We start from the raw sequence: 22,652 nt of genomic DNA on the forward strand, positions 1-22,652 counted from the left end.
CTTAATGTCTTTTGTAGGAAACTGAGTCAGACAGCAGAGTGCAGTGTGGCCTGGAACAGGGAGAGACAGAAGGCAGGGAGATCAGTGAGAAGGCCGCTGCAGCAGTCAAGGAAGGAAATGACAAGTGCTTGCATCTAAGTGGTAGCATTTTGGATGGAAAGGACAAGTTTTAGAGATGTTGTGAAGGTGGAACTGATTGGATTCTGGAACAGACCGAATATGTTTTTTAAGGAGGGAGATGAGCCGAGGATAATGCCGAGGTTATAGGCCTGTGATAATTGGTAATTATAATTATGATATTTATCTCAAGGGCTTACTACGTGTCAAGCACATTTCTAAGCAGTAGGGTAGATGTAAGTGATTCAGGTCAGACACAATCCCTGTCCCAGAAGGGGCTCATACTCTAAACAGGAGGGAGAGCGGTATTGAGATGTGGAGGACGGTGGTGTTGTATTTCGTCTGCAGCTGCAGTTCCGTACAGTGGGTATAATTTCCCAGGGGCCCGAAGGTGGCAGAAGAGCCTCATGGAGTAGGGGCCTCGGGGGGGCAGAGCGCTTCTGGCAGTGTCCACCATGGCCCGCACTCCTCCTCCTCCATTTTAGAGCCTCATGGAGTTGGGACCTCTGGGAGCAGAGCGCTTCTGGCAGTGTCCACCATGGCCCGCACTCCTCTCCTCCTCCTCCATTTCCTCCTCGCTCTCTGCACAGGTGCCGCTTGGGGGCAAGGGAAGTTTCTCTTGCTAGAGCTGATGCATGAGGAAGCAGGGGGAGAATAAGGATGCTCAGGGCAGGGTCCAGTCCACTCTTTACTGACCTCTTCTCTCCTCTCCAACAGGTTCCGTGAGGTCTTCTGTGCCGACTCAGCCGCCCTCCGTGTCCGTGGCTCCAGGACAAACAGCCACGATCACCTGCACCGGTGTTCACTCTAGCTCTGGTACACCGTGGTTCCAGCAGAAACCCGGCCGGGACCCTGTGCAGGTTATATACGGTAATAACAACCCACCCTCCGGGATCCCCGACGGTTCTCCGGCTCTAAATCCGGGAGCATGGCCACGTTGACCATCGCCAGGGCCCAGGCCGAGGACGAGGCCGATTATTACTGTCAGTCATTTACGGACAGCGATGCTGCTCACAGTGTTACGGGGGGACGGGGCAGTGAGATAGAAACCCCCATCCCCACGGGCCCGTCCCCCTGCTCTGCCCCTCTCTGCTAGATGGTGTCCTGTCCCAGGAGGTAGATGGGAACATTGTGCTTCAACTCACCCCAGCTTCCCCTGTGCCCCAACCTACCCTCCTGCCCCTGTTACCCCAAGAATGCTCACTGTCTCAGTCCCGCTGGGCCCCACCTCCTGCCTCCTCCTTTCCTGCTTCCTGCGGTCCGGGGATCCTCAGCCGCTCACTGGGCCTTACCTGGCCTCCATTCACGTCCAGGCCCCTCTGATCATCAGCACCACCAGGCACCACCTTCAAAATCATCGCCCTCCTCACCATTTATCCCATCTCCACTATCAGCTTCCTTGACATATTGTGTGCGGGGCACCCTACTGGGTATTTTGGAACACACTACAGAAAAAAAAGGATAGGGAACCTGCCCTCCAATCAGTCAGTCAGTGGTATTTATTGAGTGTTTACTGTATCCAGAACACTGTACTCAGCACTCGGGAGAGTAATAATAATAATAATGATGTTGGTATTGGTTAAGCGCTTACTATGTGCAGAGCACTGTTCTAGGTACTGGGTTAGATACAGAGTAATCAGGTTGTCCCATGTGGGGCTCACAGTCTTAATCCCCATTTTACAGATGAGGTAACTGAGGCCCAGGGAAGCTAAGTCAAGCTTCCCCTTGACTCTATTTATTGCCACTGTTCTTGTCTGTCCGTCTCCCCCGATTAGACCATAAGCCCGTCAAACGGCAGGGACTGTCTCTATCTGTTGCCGACTTGTTCATCCCAAGCGCTTAGTACAGTGCTCTGCACATAGTAAGCGCTCAATAAATACTATTGAATGAATGAATGAATAAGTGACTTGCCCACAGTCACACAGCTGACGAGTGGCAGAGCAGGGATTTGAACCCATGACCTCTGACTCCCAAGCCCGTGTTCTTTCCACTGAGCCACGCTGCTTCTCTGGTATAGTTCACTCCACCCTCAAAACCTCAACACTCATGTACATGTCTGAAAATCGTGTATCATAAATTACAAATTTATATAAATGTCAGTCTCCCCCTTATTGAGCCTTATTGAGAGGATCCACCCTGGCTAGGCATTCATTCATTCATTGTCGTATCAATTGAGCTCTGACTATGTGCAGAGCACTGTACTAAGCGCTTGAGAGAGTAAAATATCACAATCGACAGACTCATTGTCTGCCCACAACGGCCTTACAGTCCAGAGGGGGAATCAGACATCAGTGTAAATAAATAAATTACAGCTATATCGTAAGTGCAGGGGGGCTGGGAGGGGGGATGAATTAAGGGAGCAAGTCAGGGAAACACAGAAGGGTGTGGGAGAAGAGAAAGGGAGGGACTTAGTCAGGGAAGGCTTCCCAGAGGACATGTGCTCTCTATAAGGCTTTGAGGTAGGGTAGAGTACTGCGTTCTGCATTGTCCTCACTTGCTCCCTTTGCTCTTCCCCCATTCCCAACTTCATAGCACTTACGTATGTATCTGTCATTTTATTTATCTGTATTGATGTCTGTCTGTCTCCCTCTAGACTGTAAGTTTCTTGTGGGTAGGGATCATCATTCTTTGTTGTTGTACTGTTCTTTCCCAAGCTCTTACAGGAAGGGAGAGAGAGAGAGAGAGAAAGCCCCTTTCTTCCCCTCTGTTACTGGCCCGGGGCCCCTTTGACCTGGGCAGGGTGATGCCCCTAGAAATAGCAGCCACTGAGCTGGAAGCCGATTTGCATGCAGGGGCTGCAGGAGGCGGGGTGGGGACGTGGGGAGGAGTTAAGAGATACTTTGGGGGAGCCCAGCCCCAGAGCTGGGGCCTCGGGGAGCAGAGCTCTTGTTTCCGTGTCCACCATGGCCCGCACTCCTCTCCTCCTCCTCCACCTCCTCCTGGGGCTCCTCGCTCTCTGCACAGGTGTGGCAGCTTACACCTCTGGGAAGGGAGGTTTTGGAACTCCTGGCTGGACCCAGGAAGGGGGAAAGGATGCTCAGGGAACGGTCCGATCCTCTCCTGACTGACTTCTTCTCTCCTCTCCTCCAGGTATCGTCAATTCGTCTGCGCTGACTCAGCCGCCCTCCGTATCTGTGGCTCCGGGAAAAACAGCCACACTCACCTGCTCCGGTTTTGACTCTAGCAATTATGTGCACTGGTACCAGCAGAAAGGTGGCCGCGCTCCTGTCCTCGTCATATATAAGGACGATAAGAGACCCTCCGGGATCCCCGACCGTTTCTCCGGCTCCAGCTCCGGGACCACAGCCACGCTGACCATCGCCAGGGCCCAGGCTGAGGACGAGGCCGATTATTACTGTCAGGAGTATAGTAGCAGTGCTGCTGGTGCTCACAGTGATGCAGGGGGACGGGGAAGTGAGACAAAAACCCCTGTCCCCACGGTCCCATCCCCCTGCTCTTCTCCCTACCAGATGGTGTCCTGTGCCAGGCGGGGGAGGGGAACGTCGTGTTCCAGCTCCCCCAGCTTCCCCTGTGCTCCTCACCCTCCCACATGCCACCATCACCCCCAGAACGGTCTCGGTCTCAGTCCCACTGGCCCTTACCTCCTACCTTTGGCGGTCCTGCTCTCTGTGGCCCCGGGCAATCCGCAACCGCTCACTCCTCTTGGGCCTCAATTCATGTCCAGGCCCCTCTGAGGAAGCAGATGCCGCAATCGCTATCATCATCATCCCCGCCGCCATCGTCGTCGCCTTCATCATCATTTTCCCCATCTCCACCATCAGCTTCCAGGACGCATTGCGTGCCGGGCACTGTACTGGGGATTTTGGGAACCCAAAATTGAAGATAGGGAATCTGTACTCCAATCAATCAGTCAATCAATCATATATATTAAGAGCTTACTATGTGCAGAACACTCTACTCAGAACTTGGGGAGTACAATTCGCCCCATCCTCAAATCCTCAGTACTTCTGTACGTATCTTGAGGTTAAATATAGTAAATTATGAATGTATTTATGTTAATATCTGTCTCCCCCTCTAAACTGCAAACTAGTTGGGGAACGTCTCCTAATCTGTTGTATTTTCTCCAGTGCTTATACAATGCCGTGCACATAGTAAACAATAAATACCACTGATGGATTGATTGATCGATTGATCTAGACAGTGCAATAGACATGATCCCTACCCACTAGAAATGTACAGCCCAGAAGGGGACTCAAACATTAAAGTAAATTACGGAGAGGGGAAGTGGCAGAGTGTAGGAATTTGTTCATACCTGTTGTGAGGCCGAGGGTGAGGCGACAAGGAGCTTCAAGAGAACACACCCTAGAGGATGGGTGAGGCAAAGGGGAGAGCAAGTAGTGAGGGGAAATGAGGAGTTAGGAAAGGGCTGTAAGGGGAAACGTGATTTTGGTAGGACTTGGACGATGGAGGGGTGTGGTGGTCCCTTGGCTATGAAGGGGGAGGGAGTTCCACCCTAGAGGGAGGATGTGGGCAACGGGTCGGGGCAGGATAGACGAGATTGAGATTATGAGAGTGGGTAGATGTTAGAGGAGTGAACTGTGTGGATTGGGCAGTAGTGATGAAAACAAGGTATTTGTTAAGCTCTTACTATGCGTCAAGCACTGTTCTAAAGTAAATCCGGTGGGACAAAGTCTAGGTCCCACATGGGGATCACAGTCTAAGTAAGAGAATGAACAGCCATGGAATCCCCATGGTTCATATGAGGGAGCTGAGGTCCAGAGAAGTGAAGTTACTTGCCCAAGGTCGCACAGCAGACAAGTGGCAGAGTGACTCCGAGGCCCAGGCTCTTTCCACTAGACCACACCCCGCTTCTCCTTAGGAAATGAATGAGGTAAGGTAGAAGGGGACAGCTGATTGAACACCTAAAAGCCAGTAGAAAGCAGTTTCTGTTGAATGCAAAGAGGGATGGGCCACCACTGGAGTTTCTTGAAGAGTTGAGATACGTTGACTTAATGTCTTTTTTAGGAAAGTGAGTCAGACAGCAGAGTGCAGTGTGGCCTGGAACAGGGAGAGACAGAAGGCAGGGAGATCAGTGAGGAGGCCGCTGCAGCAGTCAAGGAAGGAAATGACAAGTGCTTGCATCTAAGTTGTAGCATTTTGGATGGAAAGGACAGATTCTAGAGATGTTGTGAAGGAGGAACTGATTGGATTCTGTGACAGACTGAATATGTTTTTTAAGGAGGGAGATGAGTCAAGGATAATGCCGAGGTTATGGGCCTGTAATAATAGGTAATAATAATTATGATATTTATCTCAAGGGCTTACTGCGTGTCAAGTATATTTCTAAGCAGTAGGGTAGATGTAAGTGATTCAGGTCAGACACAATCCCTGTCCCAGAAGGGGCTCATACTCTAAACAGGAGGGAGAGCGGTATTGAGATGTGGAGGACGGTGGTGTTGTATTTCCTCTGCAGCTGCAGTTCCGGACAGTGGGTATAATTTAATAATAATAATAATACTAATAATGTTGGTATTTGTTAAGCGCTTACTATGTGCCGAGCACTGTTCTAAGCGCTGGGGTAGACATAGGGGAATCAGGTTGTCCCTCGTGGGGCTCACAGTCTTAATCCCCATTTTACAGATGAGGGAACTGAGGCACAGAGAAGTTAAGTGACTTGCCCACAGTCACACAGCCGACAAGTGGCAGAGCTGGGATTCGAACTCATGAGCCCTGACTCCAAAGCCCATGCTCTTTCCACTGAGCTACGGGCCTGAAGGTGGCAGAAGAGCCACGTGGAGTTGACCCACTGGGGGTTCGGCGTCACCACCAGTATCATCAACGGTATTTATTTAGCTCTTGCTATTTGCAGAGCACGGTACTAAGCTGTTGGGAGAGTATAATACAACAGAGTTGGCACACCGGTTCCCCGTGCACCACGATCTTACAGTTCAGAGACTGTTCAGTATCGACATATTAATTATTATTATTATTATAGTATTTGTTAATTGCATACTATGTGCCAGGCAGTGTACTAAGCACTGGGGTGGTTACAAACAAATTGTGTTGGACGCAGTCCCTCTCCCACATAGGGCTCACGGTTTCACTCCCCTTTTTATGGATGAGGTAACTGAGCTATAGAGAATTGAAGTGACTTGCCCAAGGTCACACAGCAGTCAAGTGGTGGAGCCACTTGTGTGTTGTGTTGTGTTGTGTGTTTTTCCTTCTACACCTTCCCAACAGAAGTCATTGCAGTCTTCTGTCCTGGTCTCACTCTTCTCTGTTGTCTGTCCCACCTTCTGTACTACACCCCTCTGGAGGGCCCCCTTCGCCCGCCCCACCATCTGCCCTCTGTCTTCTTATTGACCATTTAGTAATAATAATAATGATTATGGTATTTGTTGAGCGCTTACTATGTGCCAAGCACAGTTCTAAGCATTGGGGTACATTTTGAAGCTATTGATGCCTGTCTCCTCATTTTGTTTTATCGTCTGTCTCCCCCTTCTAGACTGCGAGCCTGTTGTTGGGTAGGGATTGTCTCTATCTGTTGCTAAATTGTACTTTCCAAGAGCTTAGTCCAGTGCTCTGCACACAGTAAGCGCTCAATAAATACGATTGAATGAATGGATGAATGAATACAAGCTAATCAGGTTGCCCACAGACCCTGTCCCGCATGGGGCTCACAGTCTCAATCACCAGTTTACAGATAAGGGAACTGAGGCAAAGAGAAGTAAAGTGACATCCGGGGGTCACAAAGCAGACGAGTGGCTGGGCAGGGATTAGAATCCACGACCTCTGACTCCAAAGCCCATGCTCTTTCCGCTGAGCCATGCTGCTTCTCTAATGTCAATTACAGGTAATTATCATTTATTTCTATTAATTTATTTATTTCTCTTAGCAACTGTCTCCTCCGTGGTCTGTAAGCCTGATGTGAGCAGGGGGGGTGTCGACCAACCTGTCGACCAAGTTGTACCGTACTCTCCCAAGCACTTCTTTCAGGGCCCTGCACATAACAAGCATTCAGTAAAACATCTCTGATGATGATGATCCCTTTACCCCACTGCCACCTGATTTCCCAGGATTTCCCAGAACTGTTGCTTGGATTCCGCAGGACCCAACAGACCCGTCTGCGAAGGCATCTGGGAAAATGAGGATGTGAACAAGAATGACAACGAGGAGGGTGCATAAAAGAGAAGAGAAGAAGAATGGAGACCGTTCACTCCATTTCCTCCACGTGGTGACCCACAGAGTGTCCAAGAGCCAGTTCCCTGTGGGTCAGGAAGAGGAATCAGTTGTGTGAGCTGAGCGGAGGAGAGAGAGTGAGAGAGGGGGCAGAGAGGAAGGGAGAAAAAGCCCTGTCCTCCTTCCATGGTCTGAGCCCCCCTCACTTGGGCAGGGTGATGCCCCCCTGCAGCAACATCCAGTAAGCGGGACCAGATTTGCATGGGGGGCAGCGGGGGCGTGGGGAAGGGATAAGAGAGCGGTAGGGAAGGCCGGGCCCAGAGCTGGGGCCTTGGGGAGCACAGTCCTTCTGTCATTGTCCACTATGGCTTGCATTCCTCTCCTCCTCCTCCATCTCCTCCTCGCTTTCTGCACAGGTGCGGCTGGGGGCAGATAGCGCCCCGCAAGAGGGCCCTGGGCAGGGAAAGTTTCTCTTGCTAGAGCTGAACCAGAAGGGAGCAGTGGGGGAACAAGGATGCTCAGGGGAAGGGTCCAGTCCACTCTTTACTGACCTCTTCTCTCCTCTCCAACAGGTTCCGTGAGGTCTTCTGTGCCGACCCAGACGCCCTCCGTGTCCGTGGCTCCGGGACAAACAGCCACAATCACCTGTTCACTCTAGCTCTGGTACACAGTGGTTCCAGCGGAAACCCAGCCGGGCCCCTGTGCGGGTTATATATGGTAATAGCAACCGACCCTCCGGGATCCCCGACGGTTCTCCGGCTCTAAATCCGGGAGCACGGCCACACTGACCATCGCCAGGGCCCAGGCCGAGGCCGAGGCCGATTATTACTGTCAGTCATTTACAGGCAGTGATGCTGCCCCTCACAGTGACACAGGGGGACGGGGAAGTGAGACAGAAACTCCCGTCCCCACGGGCCTGTTCCTCTCCTCTGCCCCTTCGTGCCAGATGAGACCCGTCACCCAAGGGGAAGGGGCATACTGCCCTCCAGCTCCCCCAAATTCCCCTTCATCCTGACCCTCCCTGATTCCTCCACCAGCCCCAGGATCCCATACTGGCTCTCTCACTCCCACTGGGTCCCACCTCCCCCTTCCAGCTGTCCTCCCTGTATCTCCGGTGGGATCCTCGGCTGCTGTAATGAGTGCCCACTGTACTGGGAACTTACCAGGCCAGCAACAGAGCTGAGACCAGAACTTGGGTCCTCTATCGCAATTTCTGCTTGGCCATTCTGAGAGAAAGACAACTGGGAGAAAAGCATGTAAGCAGCATGGTCAAGTGGAAATACCACAGTTATTATTAATATTAATTCCCTACTCTGTGCCCTTGGGCAGTCAATCAATCAATGGTATTTTTAGGGTCCTTACTATGTGCAGAACTCTGTCCTAAGCACTTTGAGTTGGTTGCCATGATCTCTGCCAGAAGCAGCTTACAGTTTAGATAGAAAGGCAAATGTTATAATAAATTACAGATAGGAGAAATTACTGTATATAAGGATCTGTCCATAAGTGCTGTGGGGGAAGTCAATCAATTTTTCAGACATTCAGTGGTATTTATGAGTGCTTACTCTGTGCAGAACATTGTTCTAAGCGCCAGGGAGAGTAAAATCCCACAGATTTGGTAGACGTGTTTCCTTCCCACAATGAGTTTACAGTCTAGTAAGAGCTCAATAAATACCACTGCTTGAAACCCGTAGTGGGCGGGGAATGCAGAGAGAACACCTCCTTTCTTCAGGGTTTGTAGTAAACATTTCCCCTTCCCATCTCCCAGCCAAAGGAATCCCCAAAGACACTAGAAAATGGGTTCAGACCCCTGGAGGCACCCAATAGGGCCCTGAAAATCCCTTTATTCCCTTTTCAGGACCAGGGCAGAGGTGAGAAGTCCTGGAGGTCACTCTGACTCATGTCTCCTTTTGCTGCCGCCATCCCTCGGTCCTTCCGATAAGTGCCCCCAGTTGACAAGGGGATTATTTCAACCCAGGCAGCCAAACTCTGTCTCCAGAGCGCTGGTTTCTGGAAGCCCAGAGAGCTTTTCAGGATCCCACCTCCAATCTCCAAATCCTGCTTCTTTCCAGCCATCCTGGTTCCCCCACTATCTGACATCACCCCCATTAGTTACAGTAACAGGTTCTTAATAATAATAATAATAATAATAATGTTGGCATTTGTTAAGCGCTTACTATGTGCAGAGCACTGTTCTAAGCGCTGGGGGAGATAGAGGGTCATCAGGTTGTCCCACGTGAGGCTCATAGTCTTTATCCCCATTTGACAGATGAGGGAACTGAGGCACAGAGAAGTGAAGTGACTTGCCCACAGTCACACAGCTGCCAAGTGGCAGAGTCGGGATTCCAACCCATGACCTCTGACTCCCAAGCCCGGGCTCTTTCCACTGAGCCACGCTGCTTCAATAGTGCTCTCAGCATGTAACCTTTTTTGATCAGGTACCAAGCAACCCAAATTTGGTTTCCAAACTCCCAACCCTGACCTTCAGCCATTCATTCATTCATTCATTCAATAGTATTTATTGAGCGCTTACTATGTGCAGAGCACTGTACTAAGCGCTTGGGACGAACAAGTCGGCAACAGATAGAGACAGTCCCTGCCGTTTGACGGGCTTACGGTCTAATGGAGGGGAGATGGACAGACAAGAACAATGGCAATAAATAGAGTCGAGGGGAAGAACATCTCGTAAAAACAATGGCAACTAAATAGAATCAAGGCGATGTACAATTCATTAACAAAATAAATAGGGTAATGAAAATATATACAGTTGAGCGGACGAGTACAGTGCTGTGGGGATGGGAAGGGAGAGGTGGAGGAGCAGAGGGAAAAGGGGAAAAAGAGGGTTTAGCTGCGGAGAGGTAAAGGGGGGGTGGCAGAGGGAGAAGAGGAGCTCAGTCTGGGAAGGCCTCTTGGAGGAGGTGAGTTTTAAGTAGGGTTTTGAAGAGGGAAAGAGAATCAGTTTGGCGGAGGTGAGGAGGGAGGGCGTTCCGGAACCGCGGGAGGACGTGACCCAGGGGTCGACGGCGGGATAGGCGAGACCGAGGGACGTTGAGGAGGTGGGCGGCAGAGGAGCGGAGCGTGCGGGGTGGGTGGTAGAAAGAGAGAAGCCATCATTATGGGGCTCAAATCTGCTCTCGTGAGAACCTCTAATCTCTGCCTCTTTTTTTAGGGGCATTTCATTCAGTGAGTCGATCATATTTGTTGAGTGCCTACTGTGTGCAGAACACTGTACTAAGTACTTGGGAGAAGGCAATATAACAATAAACAGACACATTCCCTGCCCACAATAAGTTTACAGTCTAGAGGTATTTGTTAAGTGTTTACTATGTGCCAGGCATTGTACTAAGCACTGGGACAGATACATGCTAATCAGGTTGGACACAGTCCATGTCCCACGTGGGGGTCACAATCTTAATTCCCATTTTCCAGATGAGGTAATTGAGGCACAGAGAATTTGCCCAAGAAAATGCAGCAGACAAGTGGCGGAGCTGGGATTAGACAGGCTGAGTGACTTGGGGTAAATCTATACTTGTATATGTATGTACATATCTATAATTCTAATTATATCGATGCCTTTTAACATGTTTTGATGTGTATATAGCTATAGTTCTACATATTTATATTGATGCCTGTTTACTTGTTTTGATGTCTTTCTCCCCCCTTTTAGACTGTAAACTCACTGTGGGCAGGGATTGTTTCTATTGCTGAACTGTAATAATAATAATGTTGGTATTTGTTAAGCTCTTACTATGTGCAGAGCACTGTTCTAAGCGCTGGGGTAGATACAGGGGAATCAGGTGGTCCCACCTGAGGCTCACAGTTAATCCCCATTTTACAGATGAGGGAACTGAGGCCCAGAGAACTGAAGTGACTTGCCCACGGTCACACAGCTGGCAAGTGGCAGAGCCAGGAGTCGAACCCATGACCTCTGACTCCCAAGCCCATGCTCTTTCCACTGAGCCAAGCTGCCGTACTCTTCCAAGTGCTTAGTACAGTGCTCTGCACACAGTAAGTGCTCAGTAAATACAGTTGAAAATGAATGAATGAATGTCATCTTATATCTCTGAAACTCAGTTTCCTTATCAGTAAAATGGCGCTAAAATCCACGTTTCCCCTGCCTTCTTAAATAGTGAGCTTCACGAGGGTTAGTAACTGAGTCTGATGTGATTGTACTGTAATTACCCCAGTGCTTCGCACAGAGCTTTGTTAAGCGCTTACTATGTGCCGAGCACTGTTCTAAGCGCTGGGGTAGACACAGGGGAATCAGGTTGTCCCATGTGGGGGCTCACAGTCTTAATCCCCATTTTACAGATGAGGGAACTGAGGCACAGAGAAGTTAAGTGACTTGCCCACAGTCACACAGCTGACAAGTGGCAGAGCTGGGATTCGAACTCATGAGCCCTGACTCCAAAGCCCGTGCTCTTTCCACTGCGCCACGCTGCTTCTCCAATCTGATTCCCCTGTGTCTACCCCAGCGCTTAGAACAGTGCTCTGCACATAGTAAGTGCTTAACAAATACCAACATTATTAACATTATTATTATGTGCAGAGCACTGTACTAAGCGAGGATGCGGAGATCACAGAACTACCGAGTACCCACTTTCTTCAGATCCCGTGTTTCTGCGACCAGGACTCAGAGTCTAAGCGTGACTCCACTAACTCTTCCCTGGAGGTCATGAGCTCCAATCACCCCCACATGCCAAGGAGGGCGGGAGAAGGGAGGACAGGGGCCAGGGGAGGAGTTTGAAGGTGCAGCCCGGCCCTGGGAGTTTAAAACCCAAACCCCCAGGATTCTGAGAATGACCCACTAATCCCTCATCCCCACCACCCCCGAGGAGCAGTGTGGGCTAATGCATAGAGCCCTGGCCTGGGAGTCAGAAGAACCTGGGTTCTAAGCCCAGTTCTTCTGATTCTCTGCTGTGTGACCTTGACCAAGTCACTGCACTTCTCTGTGCCTCTGTTCCCTCATCTGGAAAATGGGGTTTAATTCTTAATTATGGTATTTGTTGAGTGCTTACTCTGTGCCAGGCACCTTACTAAGTTCTGGGGTGGATACAAGCAAATCGGGCTAGACACAGTCCCTGTCCTATGTGGGGCTCACAGTCTCAATCCCTATTTTACAGATGAGGGAGCCGAGGCCCAGAGAGGTGAAGTGACTTGCCCAGAGTCACACAGCAGACAAGTGGCGGAGCAGGGATTAGAACCCATGACCTTCTGACTCCAAGGCTTGTGCTAATAATAATAATTATGGAACCTCTTAAGCGCTTACTATGTGCCAAGCGCTGTTCTTAGCACTGGGATAGATACAGGGTAATCAGGTTTAATCCCCGTTTTAATCCCCGTTTTACAAATGAGGTAATTGAGGCACAGAGAAGTTAAGTGACTTGCGTACGGTCACACAGCAGACAAGTGGCGGAGCTGGGATTAGAACCCATGTCCTTTGACTCCATAAGCTCGTGTTCTTTCCACTGAGCCACGCTGCTTACTCAGCGCTCTAACCATAGTGCTCTAACCACTAGACAGTGAGCCCCACGTGGGACGTGGCTGTTTCATTCATTAATTCATTCAATAGTATTTATTGAGCGCTCACTATGTGCAGAGCACTGTACTCAGCGGCTGTTTCCAACCTCGTTATCTTGTACATACCCCAGAGGTTAGTACAGTGCCTGGCACATAGTAAGCACTAAACAAATGCAATAAAAAACAAGCAAACGAAAAAAACCAAAAGCCCCCGCTCCACCCGTCCCTGCAGGCCAGGGGTGGGTCCAGATCCTAGGCTCTGCTGCCACCTGCTGGTTGCCCCGGTGATCAGCGTTGATCCCCCTTGGACAAGGGCATCCGGACCCCTGGGCCTCTGCTCCCACCATCCGGCTACCCCCCGGGCCTCATCGGAACCCCGAGATCCGGAGGGTTTTCCCCAGATATGGCTCTCTGGAAAACTGCCTCCTCTTTCTCCTCCTCTTCCTCTCCTCTTTCCCGTCCTTCCCCCTCCTTCCTTTCCTTCTCTTTTTCTCTTTCCTCTCCTCCCCTCCTCCTCTCCCTTCCCTTCCATCTCCTCAACTTCTTCTCCCTCTTCCTTCCCCTCCTCTCCATCTTCCCTCACCTTTGCTTTCTTCTCATTCCCCCTCTTCCCTCTTTCCCCTTGCCACTCCTTTCTTTCCATCCCCTCATCCCCCGATCCCCTTCCTCTTTCTCCTCTCTTCCTCCCCTCTTTTCTCCCTTCCCCCCTTTCCCCCTCTTCCTTTTATTAAAATGATTTTTGTTTTGCACTTACTATGTGCCAGACATTGTACTAAGCTCTGAGGTAGATAAAAGATGATCAGATTGGACACAGTCCCTGTCCCACATGTCCCGATTTCACAAGTGAGCTGAGGCACAGAGAGGATAAGTGACTTGACCACTGTCACACAGCAGACAAATAGCAGTGATCATGCTCAGTCCCCTCTCTTCTCAGAAAACCACCCCTCACTCTACCCGGAGGGTGGGACCCCCCAGGTCATCTCTTGGGGAAAACCTCAGGGCCTCCTGTAGGCTCTGCGCTCCCCATGCCCTCCTTGCTCCCTTTGGGGCGGAGAGACAGGAAACAACATGGAGCTCGATGACTCCGGGGGTGGGGCTGGAGAGACCCCCTACCCCAAAGATCTGCACCCCCATGATGCTGCTTATCAGTCACACTGTGGTAGCCAAGGGCAGTGGGGGTAACCGGCCATGGGAGGAGCCTGGTCAGTAGAACTCAGGACCTGGGACTCAATCACACAAGACCCGAGGCCCGGGGCAGATGCGGAAGGGTCCAGAAGGATGGGAGGAGTGAGGATGGGGGGGACGACCGGGTGGTGGTGCCCAAGGCTAAGAAATCCCACCTCTCAGTGGGGCCTGGGAGCCGAGATCGCCTGGGTTCTGCCACCAGGGGACCCTGAGGGAGCATTTTTAACCCTGCTGGGGGGCACCAGAAGGCTAGAGCAGAGAGAGGGCAACCGTTCTACATGCGGGCCTGCCCTCATCGGAGGCAGAGGCCTGGCAGGACCAGGTGACGGTGCTCCTCGCCAAGCCCCAGTGGCTAGGCAGGGCCACCAGACTCAGAGTGCATGGCCAGGTGTGTAATGAGAAGCAGCGTGGCTTAGTGGAACGAGCCCGGGCTTGGGAGTCAGAGGACGTGGGTTCTAATCCCGGCTCCGCTACTTGTCTGCTGTGTGAACTTGAGCAAGTGTCTGTGCCTCATTTACCTCATCTGTAAAATGGAGATTAGGACTGTGAGCCCCACGCGGGATGACCTTTCATTCATTCATTCATTCAATAGTATTTGTTGAGCGCTTACTATGTGCAGAGCACTGTACTGAGCGCTTGGAATGAACAAGTCGGCAACAGATAGAAACAGTCCCTGCCGTTTGATGGACTTACGGTCTGATCGGGGGAGACGGATAGACAAGAACAGTGGCAATAAATAGAGCAAGGGGAAGAACATCTCGTAAAAACAATGGCAGCTAAATAGAATCAAGATTACTCTGATACAGACCTGATTACTCTGTATCTACCCCAGCCCTTAGAACAGTGCTTGACATATAGTAAGCACTTAACAAATACCACTATTATTATTATTAATGAGTCTGTTGGATGTGGGGGCATCTGATACACTGGGGAGCCACTGAGCAACCCACCAAATGCTTCCCCCAGACCCCGCCACTACCACCATCAATATCCAAACTGGTTTTGCCCCAGTAAAACTTGAAAGAAGTAGGGTCAGAACAAAAGGCAAGAGGTATGTTTTCTCCCAACAAAAAAGCAAGCAATCCACTGATACTGGGAGCTGTGTTGTCAGAAACACCGGCGGATCCAGAGGGGTTCAGATGGATCCACGGTTGACCATTTTTCTGGGTCTCTGTGGGGAGAGTCAGGGATGGAGAGAGGGGAGTCAGGGGTGTTGGATGATCCATACTGGGTCACAAGGGGAGAGTCAAGGATGGGGAGGGGAGAGTCAGGGGTGTGGGCTAATCTGTGCTAGATCACTGGGGGAGAATCAGGGATGGGGAGAGGAGAGTCAGGGGTTTGGGGTGGTCTGTGCTGGATCACGGGGGGAAAGATAGGGATGGAGAGGGGAGGATCAGAAGTGTGGGATGGTCCAGATTGGGTCACTGGGGAAGAGTCAGGGCTGTTGGATGATCTGTGATGGGTCACAGGGGGAAAGTCAAGGTAGGAGAGAGGAGAGTCAAGGTGTGGGATGGTTGGTAATGGGTCACTGGAGAGGATTATTGGATGGTCCATCCCAAACCCCGAGAGTGAGCATCCAGGAGGGCAACCAGTACATGATTCCCCTAGTGCCAGAGTTGGGGACAGTGTCCCAGGTAGGGTGGCCGATGAGGCTGCCTCTCAGGGGGTGTTGCTAAGTGACTGACGTTAGAGCATCTCTGACTGTGTCCCCAGGGTGACCAGTGGAACTGGACTGACATCCTTGGTTGACTTGCAGAGGATTCCGGGCCCCAAGTAGTGTCCCGTCTGGCGAGAGCCGGGGACAAGAAGGTCTCTGAGGGCCGGGTTCGGGATGTGCCCCAAGAGTACCATCCACCGGCCCCCAGTGCGGGGGCGGGGACCTCACATATAACGGCCCTAGGCCCCAAAATAACCTCGGATTTCCGTTCTGTGGGCCCTCGGGCTGCCAAGCTGTCTGGGGCCCAGCTGCCGGCTGTGCAGGGCGTCAGTCCTGGGGGACAGCGGGCTGCGGCCGCGAAGCCGGGGCTTCCCCTCCCTGCAGCTTGCCAGCCCTGGGGGATCCCCGGGGTGGGAGAGCCCAGCAGAGCGATCGGAAGGGGACACAGCTTTCTCCCAGACCACATCCGTCGGCTGGAGAGGCGAACGCTTAGGAACTGGTCGGTACCCCTGCTCCACAGCCGTAGTCATGCATATACACACGCACAAATGCATGGACTCACAACGAGGTGAACTGGTACCCCAATTTGGACAGGACAGTTGCTCTGCTTAGGGTCTGTCCGCCACCCAACAAGCCGAAGGCAGGGCCGTTAGGGTCCAAACAGCGATCGGGGGCAACACCAAAGCTAGCCACGGAGAAAGTGATGCCCCCCCAAACCCTGTTCTTCTTCTTTTCTCTCTCTCTTCCCATTTTTCTGAGCTTTCCCCTCCCCACCAACTCTTCCATCTCCCCCGCTCTCTACACCCTCCATGATCAAAGTCCCCCACTGAGTTCCCCTTTCCTTCCATTCCTCTCCCCACCTCCAAAGCCTTTTTGAAGACCCATCTCCTCCACGAGGCCTTCCCCGACTAGGCCCTCTTTTCCTCTTCTCCCACTCTCTTCTGCGTTCTCCTTGACCTTGAATTTGCACTCCTTACTCACCCCTCCCTCAGCCCCAAAACCCTTATGTACATATCCGTAATTTATTTATTTCTAATGTCTGTCTCCCCCTCTAGACTCTAAGCTGGCTGTGGGCAGGGAATGTGTCTGTTACACGGTCCTCTCCCAAGTGCTTAGTACAGTGCTCAACACACGGTAAGTGTTCAATATATGCAATTGATTGATTGATATAGCCAGAATCCGGGCCACCCGAGGCCGGTCTCACAGAGGGGAAATCAATTTCTGACACTTTCCCCACCTTCAAAGCTTTACTGAAGGCCCACCTACTCCAAGAGGTCTTCCCTGACTAAGTCCTCATTCTTTCTTCTCTCATTCCCTTTTGTGTCTCCTTTGCATTTGACTGTGCACCCTTTATTCACCCCCCCAACCCCACTTAATTAATGTGCATATTTTACATTTATATTAATATCCATATCCCCCCCCAGACTTGTAAGCTCAAAGTGGGCAGGGAATGTGTCCGTTATCATTGTTGTACTGTACTCTCCCAAGTGCCAAATACAGTGCTCTGCACATGGTAAGTGTTCAGCAAGTAAGATTAACTAAGAGACCCAAGGGGAGGGTGGTCTCCAAGCCTTGGGAAGAAGAGACCCAGAAGAAGGTTTGCTGGGAGGAGCTGTTAGTGGCAGCCCTAGAAATGGCCTGGAAGCTGGATTGTCCTGGGAGCTAACACACCTAGCGGTTCAGATGAAGCTGAGTGACCTTGGGCAGGTCATTTCACCTCCCTGTCCTCAGTTACCTAATTTGTAAAATGGGCTGTGAACCCCATATGGGACAGGGACCTTGTCCAACCAAACCACCTTGGGTCTACCCCAGCTCTTAGTACAGTGTCTGGCACATAGTAAGGACTTAACGTATACCACAATTATTTAAAAACCTGCATAGGCCAGGATCCCCTTCTTCACAGTGGTGCTCAAAGCTAATGACACTCAATCTCTCCCCTGGGGAGGAATTATAGCCTCATGTTATAACAAACGCAGTAATAATTGTGGAATTTATGAAGTGCTTACTATACACTGTGCTGAACACTGGGGTAGATGCAATACAGTCAGATTGGTCGTAGCCTTTGTCCTACTTGGGATTCTCAGACTAGGGGGAAGGTGAGAACATTTTATTGGTGAGGAATCTAAGGCATGGAGGAGTGAAGTGATTCACCCAAAATCCCATAAATGGCAGGTGGTGGAGTTGGGATTAGAACCCAGGAATCTTGACTCCCAGTCCTGTGCTCTCTCCCCTAGGCCATGCTGGGGAAGCAGCATGGTGTAGGGGATAGAGCAAGGGTCTGGGAGTCGGAAGGTCATGCTTTCTAATCCTGGCTCCTCCACTTCTGCTCTGTGACCTTTGGCAAGTCACTTCACTTCTCTGTGCCTCAGTTATCTCATCTGTAAAATAGGGGTTGAGACTGTGAGCCCCCCATGGGTGAGGGACTGTGTCCAATGTGATTAACTTGTATCTACCCCAGCGCTTAGAACAGTGCTAGGCACATAGTAAACACTTAAATACTCCATTACCATTACTATTAATAAGAATGAGAGACTGAATCCAATACAGTTTGCTTGTATCTACACTCTCTATCCCCATTTTACAGAGGAGGTAACTGGGGCTCAGAGAAGTTAAGTGATTAGCCCAGGCTCACAACAGCAGACATTTAGTGGAGCTGGGATTAGAACCCAGGTCCTTCTGACTCCCAGGCCCGTGCTCTATCCACTAAACTACGCTGCTTCCGGATGATTTGGTCAAGTGGTTTACCGTCTTTTGCATATCTTCTTGGTTTTGTGCATCTGGGAGCAGACATTTGCGTACAGCAATTCTTCAACGACTGATTCTAGGACTTGGGCCGATGCTTGAAATCTGTTGAGGTGGAAAAATTTCCTAGAAGGGCGGAAACTAATTCTAACACCTGCATCCAAGTCTCTCATTGCACCTTCTCCCAAAACTCCGTAGAATAAACTTAACAGAACCAGGCTCACTGCGCATCTCTGCTTTATTCCCCTAGCACTGGGGAATGGATCAGGCCGGATGCACTCAGCCAGCCATGTCATCATCAAATAGTCTTGGAATCTTGATGAATTTTTCAGGGCAGTCAGATTTGTTAAGAAATTTCCAGGGCTCAGATCTACCGATGGTATCAGATGCTTTCGTAAGGTCTGCGTAAACCATTTAGAGGTGTTGGGCATAAATAAATAAGTGCAGTATGGCCTAGAGGAAAGAGCATGGGCATGGGAGTCAGAGGACCTGGGTTCTGCCATTTGCTTATTGTGTTCCCTGCCCACAGTGAGCTTATCTCTAGACTACTAGACTTGTCTACCAATTCTGTTATATTGCACTCTCCCAAGTGCTTAGTACAGTGCTCTGCAGAAGGTAAAAGCTCAATAAGTGTGATTGATTGTGTGACCTTGGGCAAGTCACTTCTTTTCTCTGTGCCTCAGTTTCTTCAGCTGCAAAATGGGAATTAAATCTTACTCCATTCATTCAATCGTATCTATTGAGTGCTTACTGTATGCAAAGCACTGTACTAAGTGCTTGGGAGAGTACAATATAACAATAAACAGACATATTCTCTGCCCACAACGAGCTTATAGTCTCGAGGGAGAGATAGATATTAATATGAATAAATAAGTAAATAAAAATAAGTAACAGATAAATTACAGATGTACATAAGTGCTGTGGGGGTACTACCTCTTAGTTGGACTGTAAGGCCCATGGAGGAAAAGATCTGTGTCAACCTCATAAAATTTCTATCAAGGTAAATACAGTGCATAGGACAGTGCTTGACACTTAGTAAACGCTTAAAAAGTACTACAAAAAAAGGAAATGCAATTGGTAAATGAAGGGTTGATAAAAACTGGAGTACAGACAATTAATTAGGGAAGGTGGGATTTTAGGAGGGCTTTGAAAATGGAGAGGGCTAAGGTCTGGTAGGTGTGAGGGGGTTCCAGGCCCCCTGGGACAGCAAAAGCAAGGTACGGACGAGTGACAGTCAAGATGAGAGGGGGCCCAGACAAGACGGGATCCTGGGAGGAGCGAAGACTGTGAGCCAGGGAGTAGAGGGTGAGAAGAGCTGATGAGTAAAGGTGGAAGGAGCCAGCGGGAAACTTCGAAGCCAATGGTAAAGAGCCTTTGCTTGGTGCTGAGGGAGATAGGCCAACAGTGAAGGGTTTTGAAGGGAGACATTCATTCATTCATTCAATAGTATTTATTGAGTGCTTACTATGTGCAGAGCACGGTACTAAGCACTTGGAATGTACAGATCGGCAACAGATACAGTCCCTGCCCATCGACGGGCTTACAGTCTAATCGACGTGCTGAGCAGTGTTTCAGGAAGATAGTCCAGGCAGCAGTGTGGTGAATGAACTGGAAGCGCGGAGGCCAGTAAGGAGGCCGAAACAGTGGTCTTATTCGTAGTTCTCGGCCTCTACTGCCCAGCTCAGCGCTGCATTTACAGGGATGCCCTAGTGAGAGCTGCGAGTTGGGGGAGGCCTGGTGATGGGAGAAAGCAGGGCAAGAGGGTGGTGGGCCCCTGAAGCCACCAGGGCTTTGTAGCTCTTTTGCCCCAGCCAAGGATAACAGCATCCAGTCTGCCCCGTGGCGGAAACCCAGAAGGATGTGCGGGGAGGAGTGGAGGGAGATGAAAAAGGGGTGACGGTGGAGGGGAGTTCAGAGCCGCCGGAGGCCTGGGCTGAGCAGAGAAAGGTGCCACTGTCTGTGGGGGTCAAAGGAAACTGCCTAGCCCCTACGCCTCCCCGCTGGGGATTCAGGACAAGGGAGGGGAAGCTCTGGGCAAGGGCACTTCAGCGGCCTAGAATATCATGTTTGGGGAAGGTGTGGTGAAAACTCTCTGGCCAGGCCTGTTCTTGGAGGAGCTGAGGGCGAGGAGGATGAGGAGGAGGGAAGCAGGGCTTGCCTCAGGGAGCTGTTATTGCCATTGTGTTCAGGTGTTCTTCCCCATTCTCTCCATCCCCCCCACCCCCGCAACGGCTGTGTAGTGTTACAGCTCAGTGCTCCACCGAGTGCCCGGCTTGAGGCCGGCCGGGCCGGATGCAGGTGGAGCCCCGGAGGGGCGGGACCGTCCAGGGTCAGGGTGGAGGGGCAGGAGTCAGACATTTCCGTTGGGCACCGACACAGACCACAGCAGAGACGTTGGGAGGGAAATCCGTTGGAGTGAACGCCTGGTCTCCCGGACCTCCCCTCCATCTCCGGCCCCATCGATCTGCGGCCCGAGAAGGATGGGGCTGGGCTGGGGTCTGGACCAGGATGCTGGGAAACCATGGGTGGCCCGTGGAGGAGCTAGGGAGGCGGGCGGTGACATTCCCATGTCCCGGGCCACACTAGGGATGGGCCTCGGCCTCTTTGATCGCTCTTCCCCCTCGACACCTGACCGGGGAATCCCTAGGGCCGCCCAGGCTGAAAACCCCACCCAGGGACTGGGCTGCCCCGCTTTGAACCTTCATGGAAGAATCCTGAGGCCCGGCAGGACCTGATGATGATGCCAACTACTCCCGTCCCTCCCGCACCCACCTCCCCATGCCAGGCAGGGAGGCTGGAGTGATGCCGGGGAGCGAAGATCCTTGAAGGAATGGGATCCAGGAGGTCCGCACTCAGGGCTTGCGCTTGGGAAGCCACAAGACACCATCCCAGCGGAGTTCTGGAAATTGGTTCAGGTAAGAAGGGCGAGATCCCGGGAAAATCCATAGGACAGTTGAGCGGTTTGGTTATTTCTGAAGAAACTGATGTCAGATCCAGAGGGATTTGGACAAATCCATTGTTGAATGGCCATGCTGGGTGACAAGGGGGGAGTTGAGGATAGAGAGGGGACAGTCGGATATGTTGGATGGTCTGTATTGGGTTACTGAGGGAGAGACGGGGATGGAGAGGGATGATTTAGGGATGTGGGATGGTCTGTGCTGGATTACTGGGGGACAGACAGGGATGGAGAGGGGCTAGTCAGGGGTGTGGAATGGTCCATGCTGGTTTGCTGGGAGAGAGAGAGGGATGGAGAGGGGAGAATCTAGGCTGTTGATGTTCGGTCTGTAATCATGAGGGTGGGTAATCAAGGGGGCAACTAGCCCACGGTTCCGCTAAGCACGTTGGTGTCTGTTTTGGAGATAGAGTTGATAAGACTATAAGTTTTAATAACGCGGTAATTGTGTTGTTGATGAGTCTCGTGTTTAGGGAAGATATCATTCTATTAACTGACTCAACAGGAATTAATAGATTGATAGAAGTAAGAGTCTTGGATTGGATGAACTTTGGATCTGAGCCAGAAAGTGTCACTTGAGGGAGTCAGGAGTGAGGGATGGATCCTGCCGGTTCACTGTGGAAGAGTCAGGGTTGGAGATGGGAGAATCAGGGGTGTGGGATTGTCCATGCTGGGTCACTGGAGAGAGTCACAAACACAGAGTGGGGAGGTTAGGGTGTTGTTAGCCCTTTACCATTTAGGTCTAGGTTGCTAATCATGAAGGTTAAGTGTAAGTGTAAGTTCCTTGAGGTCAAGGGTCATTTCTCCCAACTCTATTGCACTGTACTCTTCTAAGCACTTAGTTCGGTCCTCTGCTCACAATAAGTGCTTAATAAATATCACTGATTGACAGGGTATCCAGGAAGCTTACTGTTCCTCCCGGTGTCTGGTCTGGTGGACCATGGATCTGACCCAAGTTGATGTAGCCAGTGACTGGAGAGAGAGAGAGCAGGAACCAAGGCAAGATCAAATTTGGATGCTAATAATTGTAATAATAATGATAATGATGGTTTTTGTTAAGCGCTTACTATGGCCGAGCACTGTTCTAAGCACTGGTACTGGTTTAGTGCTTACTATGTGACAAACACTGTTCTAAGTCCTGGTTACTGTTCTAAGCTTTGGGAGTTTGCGGCTCTGGACCCCTGCTCTCTCTGCCCGGCAGAGAGACCTAAGCCCACGTCCAGGCCATAGTGTTAGTGTCCCAACTGAAACTCCCCGGAACCCAGTTTTGGTTCCGGGAGCGTGCCCAGCTCTGGCCCCGGGCCCTGAGGAAAGGAAGAGGCCGTGCCCCCCACCGCCATG

At 51.0% G+C, this 22,652-nt stretch overlaps 4 protein-coding genes and 1 gene segment (V, D, J or C); all 5 read left to right on the forward strand.

Annotated features, from left to right (window-relative positions):
- LOC100682076 (immunoglobulin lambda-1 light chain) overlaps positions 1-22,652 on the forward strand; it is a 197,557-nt gene that overhangs the window by 149,995 nt on the left and 24,910 nt on the right. The gene's annotated exons all lie outside the window — the stretch shown is intronic.
- The window catches only part of LOC100681294 (immunoglobulin lambda-1 light chain), a 152,024-nt gene that overhangs the window by 114,687 nt on the left and 14,685 nt on the right, over positions 1-22,652 (forward strand). The window lies entirely within an intron of this gene.
- LOC114806123 (immunoglobulin lambda-1 light chain-like) overlaps positions 1-22,652 on the forward strand; it is a 95,815-nt gene that overhangs the window by 63,460 nt on the left and 9,703 nt on the right.
- LOC103168859 (immunoglobulin lambda-1 light chain) overlaps positions 1-22,652 on the forward strand; it is a 28,250-nt gene that overhangs the window by 3,000 nt on the left and 2,598 nt on the right. The window lies entirely within an intron of this gene.
- LOC120639069 lies at positions 656-4,248 on the forward strand. The segment is given in 2 exon segments: positions 656-707; positions 3,208-4,248. Coding segments are annotated over 2 exon segments (657 nt in total).

The sequence above is a fragment of the Ornithorhynchus anatinus genome, chromosome 21 (genome assembly GCF_004115215.2).
Source record: "Ornithorhynchus anatinus isolate Pmale09 chromosome 21, mOrnAna1.pri.v4, whole genome shotgun sequence".
NCBI classification, from domain to species: Eukaryota; Metazoa; Chordata; class Mammalia; order Monotremata; family Ornithorhynchidae; genus Ornithorhynchus; species Ornithorhynchus anatinus.